Below are 16,833 nucleotides of genomic sequence, written 5' to 3'. Positions count from 1 at the left end.
TGATTAGTGAGGAAAGTAAGCCATGTAGACATTCTCTGCCTCAGTTTCTTCAGCTACATGATTGGGGAAACTAGTATCTACCCGTCAGAACCACTGTGAAGCTCACCCATGACTGCCTGGCCCGGGGCCTGGCCTGGCACATAGTAGGCCCAAGTACATCAGGCCCTCTCCTTACACAGAAATCTGAGAGCCTAGGGCAGCCGGCATTGGCTCTGCCTGGTCAGGCGTGCAAAGGTCAGCCAGACCTCAGGCAGGAAGGACTGTGGGATGGTCGGGCAAAGCCCTGAAGACTTGGAGAGGTCAGAATGAGAGGAACCTACAGATTGCCCCTATCTGCTCCTTGCTTCACCGAGGAGGAAACGGGCCGCTAATATTCCTGAGGCTTCTCATCATTCTGACATGCTTATTATCTCTTTCAGTCATGTCGTTGCTAACACGTTCCACTCCCCTGCAAGGCAGGCATGAACAGCCCATTTGACAGGTGAGGGAAGTCTTGAAGGTCAGTGGCTTGCTCAGACTACAGAGCTGCTAAAGGGCACCATTGAGATCACTGTAGTTCTGACCCCACTCCTACTATTCTAGGTCAAGTGTCGGTTCACCCAGGGCTTTCCCACCCATCATTTCAGTGAATAGCTGTGCCCGGTACAGGGTGGTGTTCAGTGAATCCTCACTGTCCTCATAGGATGGCATTGGCCCTTACAGGGTCAGGAGGCTGCTGGGGTGATTGAGGATCAGAGAAGTTGAGCGACTGGCTCTGGGTCGCCCAGTAAGTAAGTTATGGAACCAGGACTGGCATTCAAGTCTTCCCACAACATCCAATCGAGAGAGAAAAGTTGACCAGCTTATCAGAGGCACACTGCCCACAAGAAAGGGATACTCAGCTCATTAATTATTTTTAAATTCACGTCTCATACACACTGAAGTGTTTGGGAATGAAGTTTCCTGATGTCTGAAATTTACTTTCCAAAGATCAAAAGTAAATGAGAGAGAGAGAGAGAAAGAAAAAGAAAGAGAAAATGCTAACGATTTTTGGATCTAGGTGTCAGGTTACTTGTTCATCCCACTTTGAACTCCTACGTAGATTAAAAATTTCCACAATAAAAAGTCAGACACAAATGCAGCGCACAGGTCTCTCCCCTTCTAGAAAGCCCCTGAGAGCCTGTGCCCTCTCCCCAGTCATGTGGCCGATTTCACCTCCAGCACCTACTCAGACACTGGAAGTCGGAGAGTGGAGACTCTGTCTCTGACCACGGCAGCCTCCGCCCATCGCTGTCCACGCAGAAGGCCTTCCCGCTGTCCCTGTCCCTCTGGCTGGCAAGGTACTGGCTGTCCTGGTCACAGCGCAGGCCCGCCTCACTCCTCTGACATTCCGTGACACCTGCAACCGAGACACAGACACCTCGTCACCAATGTGCTTCCGGGACCCCTCCCCCCGGGGTTCCCAGAGTACCCATTGTTGACATTCTATGTGCAAGTCACCGGTCTCACCCAGACACTCTCCAGCTCCAAACTCATCAGCGTTCCCACCCTTTGGTCAAAGGATGATGTCCAGGCGCCCCGTGGGGCCACTAAACCCTGAGATCTGGCTGCATGCATCTAATGGCCCACATGCCCCAGGGCTTCCACAGTCCACACTGCATTCAGTGCCAGGAGCGCTCCTTCTTCTTGGATGCACCGGATCTCAGACACAGGCTCTGTTCATGCAGTTCCACATCCTGGTGCTCGTTCTCCTCGGTCTTCAATGAGTTAACCCTTCACCGCTCATCAGCCCTTGACGCAATCCCTGCTTCCTCCAGGAAAGCCCCGAGTTGCCAACGTCTGACCGTTACATACTCCCATCCATCCACACCTCTCCTCATTGCTGCAGCACGGTTTTTATTTCCATTTGTCTGTGTGACTGAATGGTTTGACGCCTGCCCGCCTCCCCCTCCGGAGAAGCTCCAAGCCGGCAGGGACCTGATCTGGTTTTGCTCCCTAATGGATCCCAGGGTCTCGCTCAGTGTCTGACACATAATACAAGTTCCCCCACTGTGATACTGTGATTTATAATAAGAAATATATATTTGGGCTTCCTTTCATTTCTGGCACCCAGCCCCTGAAAACTCCTGGGATTTCCGAAGCGGTGAAAGCCATAAATGTGTCTTTTGTCACATTATAGAGGTCACTTTGGGACTGCTCTTAAGGATGGGGCCTGGTTGCCAAGACAACCACCCATGTGATCAGAACATTGAAACTTTCAGTCCCTCTCCCTTACCTCCGATCACCAATGGCCAGTGATTCAATCAAGCTTGCCTATGTAATGAAATGTCCATAAAACCACAGAACAATGGGGTTCCGAGAGCTTCCGGGTTGGTGAACGTGTGGCGAAGTGGGGAGAGCAATGTGCCTCGAGAGGCCCTGAGCATCTCTTACCTGCCTGTTTCTGAGTTCTATCCTGTTATCATAAACTGGCAATCTATTGAGTAAGACATTTCTGTGAGTTCTGTGAGCTGCTCTGGCAAATTAATCACACCCAAGGAGGAGGCGGTGGGAACCTCGGCTTTATAGCCAGTTGGTCGGAAATACAGATAAGAATCTGGACTTATGAGCCGCGCCTCAGTGGGGGTCGGTGGAGGGGGTCGGTGGAGCTTCCAGCTTATAGCTTGTCCATCAGAAGCACAGGTAGTAGCCTGGGCTTTCGACTGGACACAGGATGGGGACGGTGGCGTCGGTCTTTTAGGACTGAGCCCTCAACCTGTGGGACCTGGTACTATCTCTGAGAGGATAGTGTCCAAATTGCTTATGGTTCATGTGGGGAAACCCCTCCCCCCCCCCCCCCCCCCCCCCCCACACACACACACACAGAGGAACTGGGTCCAGAAACACCCTTCTCAAAAAAAAAAATCAATAAATACTAGCTGAATCCATGGAAAAATAACTCTATTCCTGTGCTTAAGCTATTTCTTCTGCCCAGAAGTCTCTCTTCTCCACCTGCCCCATGTTTAATCCCCACTTGTCCTTCAAGACCTGGTGCTAGCTGCTATAACAGCACATAACAATCATCTCCATTATATTAGTAATTACACACGTTCTATCTCTATACTTACATGTCTTCTTTTCCTTTCAGACTCTAAACTCCCTGAGGACAGTGAATTTATCTCTACTTGTTTCATACATCCCATAAAAACTTAGCATAAAAAGGTACTTAATACATTTTGGACAAATGATATCAAAAGAGAATACCTTGACTTGGCTCTCCAGGGCTGGGAAGTAGGTAGAAAATGTTCTTTCATGCAGCCCAGGACTTGAGAACATCTAGCTTTCTCTCTTCTAAGACTATTAGTTATATGACTAACCATTGATTAATTACAACTTTTTGGTGGAGAGATTACAAAGGTTACTTTTTAAATAGGATGTTTTGCAGGCCACACATGCTATATATGAATTTAAGCATCAATAAGCAAACAAATAAACAAATAAATTGCTACTCAGTTATCAACAGAACCTCCAAAATCATCCAGTAGACTTGCAAGGTTAGGAAACAGAGGAGGAAAGTATTTGTGGGTGAGAAGAGTAATGTGGGTATCAGCTATGTAGAGGAATTGAGATTCTAAGAGCTAGCCTAACAGCAAAAAGAAACCAAGGAAATCCTATAGTCACTTGACATCACTTAAAACTTGGCAGACCCTCCTGCTTCATGCTTCTCTTTCATATGATTCCATCTAAGAACACAGATCAGGCAAGACAACAGGCAGAATGCTGATATTAATGAGTCATGGAGATGTTCTTAGATACATACATACCCAGAGTGTAGACCTGACCCTGGAGGCTCATCCACTGAAATCTATTCTGTTACTCAAGGAGGATACCCAGGAGAGTGGTGATGATATGAGAGCCTTCCACTTCTGCATGGAGATACAATCAGAGCTCACCCCCAAAGCGGGATGGGGATGATACTTATGGCTCACCTTAAATATTTTAATGGATTCCACTTTGTTGTGGACTGAATGTGTGTGTCCCCCCAAATTCAGATGTTGAAGCCTTAACCCTCAATGTGATGGCATTTGGAGGAAGGACCCTGGTAATTAGGTTTAGAAGAGGTCACAAAGGTGGGGTCCCCATGATGGCATCAGTGCCCTTATGAAAAGAGAAAGACACAGGAGGAAAGCCTTCCTTCTATGCACACACCAAGGAAAGGCCGCGTGAAGGCATAGCCAGGAAGAGGGCCCTCACCAAGGACCTGACCATACCAGCGCCCTGATCTTGGACTTCCTGCCTCCAGAACCATGAGACATAAACATCGGTTGCTGAAGCGACCCCATCTATGGTAATTTGTATGTAGCAGCCCGAACTGATTAAGACATGCGTCATAACCATTGTATGAGTGAGGTATCATCGGCCCCATCTAATAGATAAGGAAGTTGAGGTTCAGAGAAGGAACGAAGCATGGCCTCAGTCACAGTGCCAGTAGGAAAGAGGGGGGGACAGTCTGGGTCTGCCTGGTGCCAAGCCTCAGGCTCCCCCTTGGGTCCCTGCCATTTCTGTAGCACCCCTCCACGGCCACCCCAGAAACAAGGATCAGTACTTTGCATTGATCCCTTTTTAAGAAAGCATTCCTCTGAGGCGCCCAGGTGGCTCAGTTGGTTAAGTGTCTGACTTCAGCTCAGGTCACAATCTCAGGGTAATGGGATCGAGCCCCACGTTGGGCTCAGCGTGGAGTCTGCTTGTCCCTCTCTCTCTCTGCTCCTCCCCCTGCTCATGTCTTCTCTCTCCTCTCTCAAATAAATAAATAAATAAAATCTTTAAAAAAAAAAAAACAAAAAACAAAAAGCTTTCCTCCAGAAGTGTGATAACACTGCAAGGCATCTCAAACCTGTGACTGAATCAATGTGTGCAAGCTGAGGGTGACGTCTAGATGTCAGGGACACTCTGCATTCCTGGTGAAGAGTTTAATCTCCAGGAGGAGTATCAGACTCCTGGCCTATGAAATCCCTTTGGCTTTCTTAGAATTATCACACTATTACCACTGCTCTCCTAAGGAAACTTACCAGAGAAGGTGACCTGATCTCTTTGGATGAATTATTTTAAAATTCTAAAATCTATTCAGATTTAAGGCATTGATGGTTTGCTTCACGTTAACATGATTTCAGACTGACATGGAAAGATGTACGCAACAAGTGAAGTTGTGGGTCCTTGCTAGGAAAAACCCAACAATACCCAGGTGACTATCAAGTAAGTAGGCCAAGTGAAATCACATGACATAGGGGAAGGCCACAGGTACGCTCCGTCCTGACAAATTTGTCGGGCCAGAAAGGGAATATGAGTTATATACTTGTAATGACTGTGGGTGGAAAATATCTTCCATTTCTCAATCTGATAAAGTTGACTTACAAAAATCAGAAGTTTCAGAATCAGACAATGCCAAGATCAAACCAGCTACGTCACCTACTAGTTGAGTGACTTTGGTTAAATTACTGCTCTGAGCCTTAGCCTTCTTATCTGTAAAAGTTGGGCTAATGATATTTACACAGAGGGGGGTTTGATGGGATTTAACGAGCTAACATAGGTAAAAACATCTGGCCTAGATCCTGGCAGAGCACACGCATTCAGAGGTTGGGCCCCTTTGATTATTTTGCTCTCTAACCAATGGTTCTCCATGGTGGGCAATTGTGTGCCCCACTGAAGAGACACTCAGCAATGTCTGGAGAAAAGTTTGATTGTTACAACTTAGGGGGAGGGTGTGCTACTGACACATAATAGGTAAGGGTTAGTGATGTTGCTAAATAAACATCCTGCCATGCATGGGGCAGTCCCCAAAAGGAATGTTCTGCCCCCAAATTTCAATAGTTCTGAGGTTGAGCCTCTCTGCTATGTCCCCATTGCATTGTAGAGTTTCTTTTTCACACCAGGACCCTGCAGAACTTACAGTGCACGTGGCTGAAAGCCCCAGGGGAAATGGTCGTTCTGCCCATGGGACATGGGACGCAGGCCGTGCTCCCTGCCTGTTCTTGGTAGAATCCAACAGGACAGGGAATACAAATCTCCTTCTGAAAATAGCTTCCTTCAGGACACTTAACTAGAAGAGATAAACAGAAAAATGATGTTAAAGAGAAGACTCTTGCTTTGTAGTTGTAACCTCAGAACACACAGGGTATGCTAAATCCCAACAGCAGCACAAGAGCTCAGTTACTTAACCAGTACCCATTGAGAATCTGCTACATGCCAGGCTCCCACAATCAAGGCTAAGCTGTGGGAACCGTAGACAAGGTTCCCGCTCTCCAGGAGCTGACAAGCAAGTAGGATAAGGGGTGTCGAACAGAACTTCAGATATGGGTAAAGTGAGGCAGGAGAGGACAGCATGTTAGTGAGGAAGCCCTCAGAAAGGTGACACTTAACACCGAATGATGGGGAGCACCCCAGGCAAAGAACTAGGCGAGGAGAATTCCAAGCAGAGGGAACCGCAAAGACAAAAGTCCTAGGGTAGGAATGAATTTGGATTATTTTAAGGAATGGAAAGGAAAAAGCCAGAGAAGGCCAGCTATGAAGATAGAGCTTAATAGACAAAGGGAAGAATGGCATGAGGCAAGGTCAGAGAACAACCTGAAAAGTGAGGGCCCGTCCCTCGGTCACCATGGGAATGCTGTCGTAAGTGAGGGGCATGGCGGAGCCCAGCTGGGGGAACAGACTTTAGGGTCAGCCAGACTGGCTCAAGTCCCTCTCCCCACTATACCTAAATGACTTTGGACTTCTTGGAGGCTCCATTTTCTCCTCTCATGGGAATGCAGTGGTAATAATGCCATCCCATGAGAATGCGGTGATGATGTACAAAAGGCACAGGTCATCATGCCAGACTCTGATGTGTGCTCAGTAAATGGTCATAATTTTTTAAGTTTTTATTTTAATTCCAGTTAGTTAACATTCAGTGTTATATTCGTTTCAGGTGTACAGTATTGTGATTCGGCTAATCCCTGCATCGCCCAGGACTTATCACGACACGTGCACTCCTTAATCCCCATCACCTACTTCACCCATCCCCCCACCCAGTATTATTTTTATACTTGAGGGAGTCCTTCCTTGGAGCCAGCCTCAGTACCCATTCTGCCCAAACTAGACAATCTCAACCATTTAGCACCATCACCTTTGACTCATGTGGCCTCTCCCTATTGGTTGGTCATCAATGGCATCGCTCAGATCTGGGACCATGGTGAGGTGAGATGCCCGGGGCGCAGGACTTATGGAGGCTTTCACTGTCGGGTTGTTGGGTTTCTGATTTCCTCAGAAATACCAAGTGTGACCCTGAGAGCGAGGCCTCCGTGCGTCTTGCCCGCTAGATACCTCACTGGCCTCACCCCTCGCCTCCCAGTGCTACCTTGTTAATCTGCAGATTTTCGGAGCTTTCTATCCCTCTGACACCCAGTCTTTCCTAATTTGCTTCCTCTAATACGACATGGGCTGAGAAACCAGAAACTCCAACTGGAGAGATGCCTATCTCATAAGAGTTCCAAGTTAGGGTCCGGGAGCTCTGCTCTGAGAAAAGTACATGAACTTGGCCCACACTGAGTCTAAGGGCTCAGAGAAGGGGAGGGGAAAGGAGGTTCTTTCTTCTTTCTTTCTTGGTGCTGGGTTGTGTTCCCAAGAGATTGCCAAATGACTTCCAGAAGAAGTGAGCTGTTCCCCAGTGAAGGTGGGGGCTGGAAGCTTGTCCACTCTTAGGATACTTTCTCTGTGCCTGGCACCCTGCTGTGTGCTTCATGGACATGACCACAGCGTGCCCGTGAGTTAGTATTTTCACCTCATTTCGCAGATGAGGAGGCTGAGCCTTGGGACATGCATGCATGACTCCCTGGCACACTTTTCTGCAAAGGGCAGGGGAGAAGTAAAATTAGAGGCTATGCCAAGCATGGTGCCAGACTGTTTCAATGTGTCATCTCAAGGTCCTATGGGGAAGGTACCATCCTCTTTCTAGACTGGAGACAGCTAGGGCTCAAAGTCAAGGCGGACCAGGAGGTGAGGTGAAAGAGGTGGAATGTGAGCCCCATTCCCTGCAAACCAAAGCCTTCTCTCCTGCCACCAGTGCAACCACCTTCGCTTGACAAAGAAGCAAGCATGGACGTGTGGGACGTGGAGCCACTGTTGATTTAACCACAGCTACCTCAGTGTGCACACGCACTCGGCACATCTGAGTAAATCAGAAACTCGAGCACAGCTTGGAAACTGAGCAATGTGTTTTCCGGTCTGCCCTGAGGAATTAATACCCTCCCTCAAAGAGTGGGGTTTCATTACTCCTATGAGTCAGGTCACTGATCATCTCGAGTATTTTAACCCCAGGACTGTGACTATTTTTTCAAGTAGTCTCCAAATTCATTGCTGAAGGAAAACAAAGCCTTTTTCCTTCAGCTCGAGGTGTCCTGCTTCCAAACCCAATGTGTGGAAGGGCCGAAGGGTGGAGGGGCTGAAGAAGAGAGCGGGAACTTTTGTCGCAAGCTCAGTAATTGGTAGGCCTTGAGACTATGCGCCGGGAACCTGTGCGCTGTTTCTCTCCACCTGTGCTGTCCAAGCCTTCCCACCCACAGGAACCCTGTGTAAGTCAGCATGAGGCGGAGGCTTCCTATCCTCAGCCCTCCCCGGGCAGGTGCTGGCTCTCAAAGACCCCCTCTGTCCACAGCAACAGGTTGGCGCTTATCCATCAATTAACTGCCCCCACAAACTCATCAGAAACCCCTTTGGTCTCAATTCCCTCCTTCACAAAATGAGACAATTTGGCCGATTTGAGTTTGAGAGCGTCAAAACTTCCAGGTCACGCTATCGCTCCTGACAACCCGTCCCCATGGGCCCCCAACAATGACAGACACGTCTCTGCTGAAGAAAAACACCTGAGAAGAAGGATAAGAGCCCTTCACCCCTCAGCCTGCTCTGCTCAACCCCATACCCAGTCCTGTCACCCTCCAACGTGAAATCCTCCCCCGGCACCCCCTGCAGGCCACCCCTGGCGGACCCCAGGCTGCTCCCACCCTGGCTCCTGCTTATCTCTCTGCGCGCGCCTCCTGCCATATCCCCACACACCCCACTCTCCAGCCATATAAGCCACCTGCACTGTCCCCTTACAGCCACACCTTCATGACTCCCCGCACCAATCTCCACTTCCGGAATGCCCTTCAGCACTGTAGTACCCTCAGCACGGGTGCACGCGCGCACGCACACACACACACACACACACACACACACACCCCACTTGTCTGTTCTTACCTGAGCAGCGATTCCAAAGTGCCTTTCAAGACTTCATGCCGACCCTGCTACCCCAGCAAGCCTTCCCTGACCGCCCTGACCGCGATGTCAAAGACTTTGACGTTGACATTTAGCTGGCTTTTCATTTATCTCTTCCCCAACCAGACTGTGAGTTCTTTGAAAGCGGAGCTATGACCTTGGCCTGCCTAAGTATGTAACCTGGTGTTTAACACATAATTATGCTTTGAAGGCTTGGGTGGATGGGTACACGCGTAGATGGGAAGAAGGGAGGGAGGGAGGAGGGAGGAAACAAGATGTAACATCTTACTTTGGGGAAAAAAAAAAAAAACATGGAGAACTAGCTCTCTTAAAAGAACTTGTAGTGAATGAGTGAAAGTTAACGCTGTCCAGAATGGAAAATGGGAAATCCAGACAATTTCTCTGAGATTCTCCTTAATGGACCAAACTGGTATGAAGGCTGCCAGCAGGTCATTCTGAAGGGAAGCCACATGGTTGGCCTTGAGGCGAGAGGGTGAACATAACTGACCCCTTCAAAGCTACAAACAAAGCCCCTACCTCCCTGTGCTCTCCATTCCCTGGATGGAAGCTGCCATGCCTACGTGCTTACATTTCCACTCACCCCCAAGTCACTGCCCTCCGGGGGGGATCATACAGATAAGCCCCCCTGAGATGACACACAGAAACCCCACTTCATCTCCACAGGACAACGCTCTGCTTGTAGCCTCACAGCGGTGTTCCAGATATGCCTCAGAAGGAAAAAAGAGCCAAGAGGAATAGATACAAGAATCCAAGGGCATGATTTCACTAAGAACCCCCTGCTGAGAAGAGTGATATATGATGCCGAGGACAAAGCATCTGGAATCAGCAGAGCTGAGTTTGGATCTCAGCATGGCCAATCAACAAGGCCATTTGTGGAGAGTTCACCACGTGTGAAGGGGTACACGTGCATTGATTACACGATGCTGTGCAAACCACGACCTCCATGAAATAGATATTATTATCACTATTTTTCAGATTACACTTAGTGAGGATAAGCAATGTACCAAGAACCCACATTGAGAAGGCGCTGGAGCCAGGACTTGAACCCACCTGGCTTCCAAGAGCAGTTTGCTAATACTCTTAACTATATGTCCCTGGCTCCCTCATCCATACTATGGGATTAATAATACCTGACCCTCTGGACCAGTGAAATGCTAGCAAGGCCCAGCACATACTAGGAACTCAATAACAAATAGATATTATCATTGACACTGGAGAAAATCCAGAGCTTTCGGTGCTGCTTTTGTGAATTCCATTCCAGACCTTTCTAACTATTTGGAGTAAGGAGATAGGGCTGAATGGCATGATCAAAAATTCTTTTGAGTCAATAAAAAACTACAGCAGCTGAAAAATAGAATGTAGGTTTGTCTAGAGCTAGGATTAGCAAATTCCAGCCCATGGGCCAAGTGCAACTCACCTTCTGCTTGGTAAATAAAGTTTTATTAGAACACAGCCATGCTCTTCTCCCTACAATGGATGAGTTAAGTCACTGAGACAAAAACTGTATGGTCTACAAAGCCTAAAACACTTGCATTCTGGCCCTTTGTGGAACAAGCTTGCCAACTCTTGTCCTACAGCAAGCGTAGGCCAGGCAAAACCTTTTACTCAGTCCCATTTCCAGGCCACTCTGTGATTCCCACTCACTCTGAAGCCCTGCCTCCCTGAGTTCTGGCCCCCAGTGCCCCCACCGCTTACCATCCTTCGGCCAATACTGTTGTGCTCCTAGCTCAGCTTCTCCCTCCCTCTTCCCTGTCAAGCTGGGATACCCATCTTGTTAGACATGAAATAATAATCTAATCATCAATGAAGTTCCCTAGAAAGAAACTCAGGATCAGATTTCTGGACCAGCACTTGATTTTATATGCAGGAGCTAGGCCATGGGAGGAAATGCAAAGGCAGAGCCAGTAAAGGGTCTCTCACCTGGCCCCTGAACAGCACCTGTCTCCCTCTCCTGCCCCTCCCCCTCTGGGCTCCACGCTCCAGGGCGTGCACTCAGGTGGGGGTCCTGGAGCCCCTTCCCACATTACCTGGGGTGACTATAAAAGCAGATTCTTGCCACTGCTCCTCCAAATACACCCCTCCAATACACCACCCTTCCCCAACACACACACACACACACACACACACACACACACACACACACACACACGGCAGGAGAGCCCAGGGCTCTTCCCAGTAAGTATAAGAACACAGTGGTGGGTGTTGTGAACACCTCCATCACTCTGACCCTGTTTCACTCCACCTGGCAGGTGGCACCTTCCACTCCTGCTCCTACTTCTTATTCTTTTTATTTGGGCATCTCTGTGAGGTAGAAAGAGCATGAGCCCTGGTCCCAGAGGACGTTGGGTTACGCACCCCCAGATGACTGGTTTCATGAACCTAAGTCCTTCCTTTGAGTCAGCCCTGATCTGGACACGACGGATGCATTATTTGATTTCATCTGTTAAATGGGCGAATGACGTGTGACCAGGGCACATCGTGAGTGGTAAATATTTGTGAAAGTGCATTATAAACTGCAAAATTCTCCGTAAATATTAGCGGGCAATGGGGTGGTGGGTGCATTTCTGGGTTTCTATGTTTAAGATTCAGCTGCATCTTAAATCCAACGTGGAGTTTATAACTTGGTCTGGATTTCACAAGAGGAAAGGCCATGTAGTTCTTGTGTTGCAACCAATATAAATAATGGAAAAATAAATAACCAAGAAACATCTTCTCTTTCTGCAGCTCAGCAACAATGCTCCTCTGTCTCATGCCATGGGGGAGGAAGCCTTCTCGAGCGAGCCCTTGAAAGTAGGACACAGAAAAGACAGCCACCTCCTGATTCGCGGGAGCCACAAACATGGTAGGTTACACGGCAAAGGGAAATTGGGTCTAACCAGCTGACCGAAAGATAGGGTCAGTGTCCTGGATTGCCCAGCTATGTGTGACCCTTCCTGGGAAGGGTAAGACAGAGTCCGAAGGAGCTGTGACCGTGGGAGTGTTCAGAGAGCTATGGCCTTCGGCTTCAAAGATGAAAGAAGGAAGCCATGAGCCAAGACATATTGGCAACATCTAGACCCTGGAAAAGTCAAGGAAACAGATCCCCTCCGGTAGGAACACAGCCCTGTTGACACCATGGTTTTAGCCCCCCGAGACCCGACTAGAAATTCAACCCTACAGAGCTGGGTGATGATAAATGTGGATTGTCTTAGGACACAGAGTTTGTGGTGACCCGTGACGGTGGCCAAGGAGACTCATGCCACTGCCATTTAAGAAATCTGCAGCTGCGTTCTTGAGGAAACCACTTCTAAAGCTACATAGGGGAAGGGCAAGGAAGGACAGCCCCAGTTAACCTTTGCCAGGAGTCACCTCCCCCGAGTGGTGAAGCCCTGGGCTGATCAATGGCCATTTGGACATGGTGATGAGCAACACATTGCCATAACCAGACTAAGAATGTCGGCGGGCATACAGGGCGGACATCAGCCTTCTCCCCAAAGACAGCACAGCCCAGACCCCAAGGTCCAAGCCTGGCAAGAAGTAAGAAGAAGGATCACTTCTGTCGTGTCCCCTGTGCCTCTGGTCTCAGCTACTGCCTGATGGGGTAATGACCACACGCCCACACATGGCGGACGACTGAAAGGTTTTAGCTGAACAGCCAAATGAGTGATTCCCCACTCTGTATGGGCAGAGTGACCTGTCTCCAGTGCTCTGGTGGCCTTTCCCACAGCCTCACGTGTCTGAAACCAGCAGTCCCAGGAGAGGGGGTGGACCTACCGCACCCCAGCGGGTCCTGAGTGGCATCACCGGTAGCCAAGACTCGGCGGAATCCTTCCAAGCACCCAAACCATGTCCTGGGAGAGGTGCCAAAGTGGTCTCCTTGAAGGAAGTAGATGGAGGTGTCTGCTGGGAATGTCTTGGAATCCAGATGAAGCTGGAACCCTCCACTCTGGATCAGATCTGTGAAGCGTCCAATGAGATCCTTGCCAACTAAGGCCTCCTCTGTAAGAAACAGGATGAGGCAGAAATGTCACTGCTGTTCTCTGCAAGGGCCGGGGGAGACCAAGGGACAGAGCCACCTAGAATGTCTGCACGGAAAGCAGTTGTAAGCATTGCCTGGTTTCTCATTTTACAGAGGGAGAAACTGAGGCCTACAGAAGGGGACAGATTGGCCCAAGCTTACACAGGATGCAGAAACATGACTAGGACTTTAACCCAGGTCTCTGGATCCTGTCATTTCTGTGGCATCAATATGATCCCCATTGGTACAAGATATTGTGTCTTCAGTCACTAATGTAAGGTGTCCCAACCTTTGGCAAGCTACAATCTCTGAGCCTCCATCTCCCCATCTGCAAAATGGGGCTGACAATGCCTCTCTTATAGTTGGTGAAGATTATAAGAACAAATGCGTATGCTGGGACCACTCAAAGAGAAGGTCTCATCTCTAGGAGGCAACGCGACCTTCCACTCAGTGGTTAAACACTGAAGAGGCCCCCAGCTGCTGATCCCTAAGTATTTCCTAGGAAGAGAGCAGAAGGGTGTCACATCTGGAGCTGGGACAGATTCCCGCACACAATGAGCATTCACGCTACAACAGGTTCTGGCAAGCCAGCCCAGGGCCTGAAACCACAGCTGTCAGCATGGACCCCAGGAATAAACATCTCCTCCTTTTGCAGCTTCAAACATACCTGAATCTTCCAAGCTCTTTCGAGAGGAAGAAGGACCCCTGATCCCTAATGCTGTTAGAGGGATATAATTGCCACAAGGACTGCACCATGACAGGGACTCAGTCTGCCCTCCGAGGTCACATTCTGGCAGCATTTTCCAGAAGCTTCCCCTCTGTAGAACAGAGGTCAAGCTGCAGCCAGCGTTGACCCTGGGTACTTGGCCACTGGATGGTAGGAGAGCAAAGGGGGCTCCCCACCCCCTGGTCAACAATACAGATTACATCTACACTGGCTCACAGCACTACCACACAGTCCACTCTGCTCCTCCTTCTTGGATCCTTCTACTCTCTCAATTTATCCCCCACCTGCCCCGCTTGACACAGTGTAATAGTGAGCTTAAATAGTGTAAGTGGTCCGAGATGTTTTCTCATTGCATGTGTGCAGAACGTAAATTACAAACCAATTCAGATCCGCCAACCCCCACCCTCCCCTTCTGCAAATCTGTCTCCCCATCTGTGCCCAGAAAACCAAGAGAAGGATTAGAAGCTATCCACAGAAGTGCGATCAGGTGATATCATTTGAGTCTCCTAAGTTATGAGCAGGATGCTATTGATTTTTATATACGTTTTAATAATTGGCTCCTCTGGGGGCCAGGGCATAATTCTCATGCGAGAGCCTCACGGGAAAGCATTATAGGCGTCACTGGCTCCAACTGACTGATGGAGAAACTGAGCCTCAGAAAAGCTGCATAACGTCAAGGCCACAGGGTGGCCAAACATACCAATATCATGTAAATCAGGAAGAGAGGCCAGTGGGACATCCTTCAGCTGCACCTTCCACGTGACATTCACTCCTAAACGCTCCCCGGTCAGACACTCCACCTGCACCGTGGATCCGTCGCAGACAGGAATGGAAACGGGGGTCCCAAAAGTCTTTGCCTACATGGAGACAGACACCTTTAGTTCAAGAACACAAAGTCGGGGACGCCTGGTTGGCTCAGTCGGTTAAACGTCTGACTTTTGATTTTGGCTCAGGTCGTGATCTCGGGGGTCATGAGATTGAGCCCCGAGTTGGGCTCCATGCTGGGCTTGGAGCCTGCTTAAGATTCCCTCTCTCCCTCTGCCTTCCCCACTCATGCCGTCTCTCAAAAAAAGAAAAATATATAGATAGATTTTTTTTTAATTTTATCATGTTATGTCACCATACAATACATCATTAGTTTTTGATGTGGTGATCCACGATCCATTGTTTTCGTATAACACCCAGTGCTCCATGCAGTACGTGCCCTCCTTAATACCATCTATTTTTTAAGATGTTATTTATTTGAGAGAGAGAAAAAGAGAAAGCACAAGCAGAGCGTAAGACCAGAGGGAGAGAGAGAAACAGACTCCCTGCTGAGCAGAGAGCCTGACTCTGGACTCAGTTGCAGGATCCCAGGATCACAACCTGAGCTGAAGGCAGACACTTAGACTGAGCCACTCAGGCGCCCCCTCCCCACCAAAAAAAAAAAAAGAAAGAAAGAACACAGAGTCAGGAGCCGACTTTGCTGAGCCCACACCAGGTGCCAGAACATGCCTTCTGCGACTTCCTTCTACCCTCCCTTCAACCCTACCCCAGAGGACAAGGCGCTACTACCCCCCTTTCCCCTCTGAGGAACACAGGGGCCAGTTACCCTGGCACAAATCAAAGCTGAGTCCTGATCATGCTGGACTCCTTTTCCTTATTGCATTAGTATATTACTGATTAAAATCGGTCCTGACCAATTTAACTAGTGTCTGACTTTGTTTTATCTTTGACAGTCCTCACTGCCTAAAACCATGCTAGCCTATAATAGGCACACAAACATTTGTTAAATGGGAGAATGAAGGAAGGAAGGAACAAACGAACAAGTTTGGTGTAATGAAAGTCTAAATGGACTTGGACTTAGCTCTGTGAAATCCTGGGCAACTTACTTACTCTCTGTGGGCTTTAGTTAACACAGTTACAACTCAAGGGTTACTGATGCTCGCTGACAGGATGCTGTAATAATTAGAGATCAGAAAAGTAGAGCTTCTAGCCTGGTGCCAGGAACACAGCCTGGGGCTCAATAATTAATACATATTACTGCTCGTGTTGTCAAGTACATTTCTTTGGATAAAAGGGGGCAATCTACGTTTCTATATGTCTTAGAATCACGACTCTCTGTATTTGGTTTTGTGAAAATGTATGTTCTCCAAAATTCTTAGCATAAGGGGTTTAAACTGAGCTGCTCTATGCGTTACCAAGCTTTGAACAGAACAACTTATTTAACTGAATGACTTTCATTTTTTTAAGATTTGTTTGAGGGAGAGAAAGTGAACGCACATGAGCAGGGGGAGGGGCAGAGGAAAGAGGGAGAGAATTCTCAAGCAGACTCCCCGTCGAGCGCAGAGCCCAACACGGGGCTCGATCCCAGGACCCTAAGATCATGCCCTGAGCCAAAATCAAGAGTCAGACGCTTAACCGACTGAGCCACCCAGGTGCCCTGAATTGAGGGACTTTTAAAGACTCCCTCTGTGAATACTTGTGATTTCAAATCACAGAAGCCTTTGCCTATTACAGAGCTAAAAACCCTGATATTGATTATTCACGGCACTAGGTCTGTCTGCTGGTATGCAATATCCTCCTTCCAGGGAGGATCCATAATGCCTTCTAGTGGGTTTGTCAAAGGCACATCTGGCACAGTGGTTCAGGGAGTACATCCTGGCATTTCAGTCTTCCTCCAGCTTTCCTCCATAGGTGGTGGTAGTAATCTGCGGGCGTTCACAGCTCTGTTCCCATGTCATCAGCCTGGCTCTAACATCCTTAGCTGTGTAACTCTGGACAATTATGTTAACCCTCCAGGCTTCATGCCCCTCATCCACAAAACAGGACTAATAATAGGATCCTCATGAGAATCGCTAATCCA

The 16,833-nt window shown here is 48.6% G+C and overlaps 1 protein-coding gene across 1 annotated transcript in view; it reads right to left on the bottom strand.

Annotated features, from left to right (window-relative positions):
- TG (thyroglobulin) overlaps positions 1-16,833 on the bottom strand; it is a 244,670-nt gene that overhangs the window by 192,193 nt on the left and 35,644 nt on the right. Inside the window, exons 19-22 of the mRNA XM_027626166.2 lie at positions 14,689-14,845; positions 13,018-13,242; positions 5,906-6,055; positions 1,208-1,378 (exon numbers count right to left, since the gene is read on the bottom strand). Coding sequence (XP_027481967.2) covers positions 1,208-1,378; positions 5,906-6,055; positions 13,018-13,242; positions 14,689-14,845 — 703 coding nt within the window. The remainder of the gene's footprint in view (positions 1-1,207; positions 1,379-5,905; positions 6,056-13,017; positions 13,243-14,688; positions 14,846-16,833) is intronic.

The sequence above is a fragment of the Zalophus californianus genome, chromosome 4 (assembly GCF_009762305.2).
Source record: "Zalophus californianus isolate mZalCal1 chromosome 4, mZalCal1.pri.v2, whole genome shotgun sequence".
In the NCBI taxonomy this organism is placed as follows: domain Eukaryota; kingdom Metazoa; phylum Chordata; class Mammalia; order Carnivora; family Otariidae; genus Zalophus; species Zalophus californianus.
The sequence above is the reverse complement of the archived record's forward strand: the minus strand, read 5'-3'. Positions and strand labels throughout refer to the sequence as shown.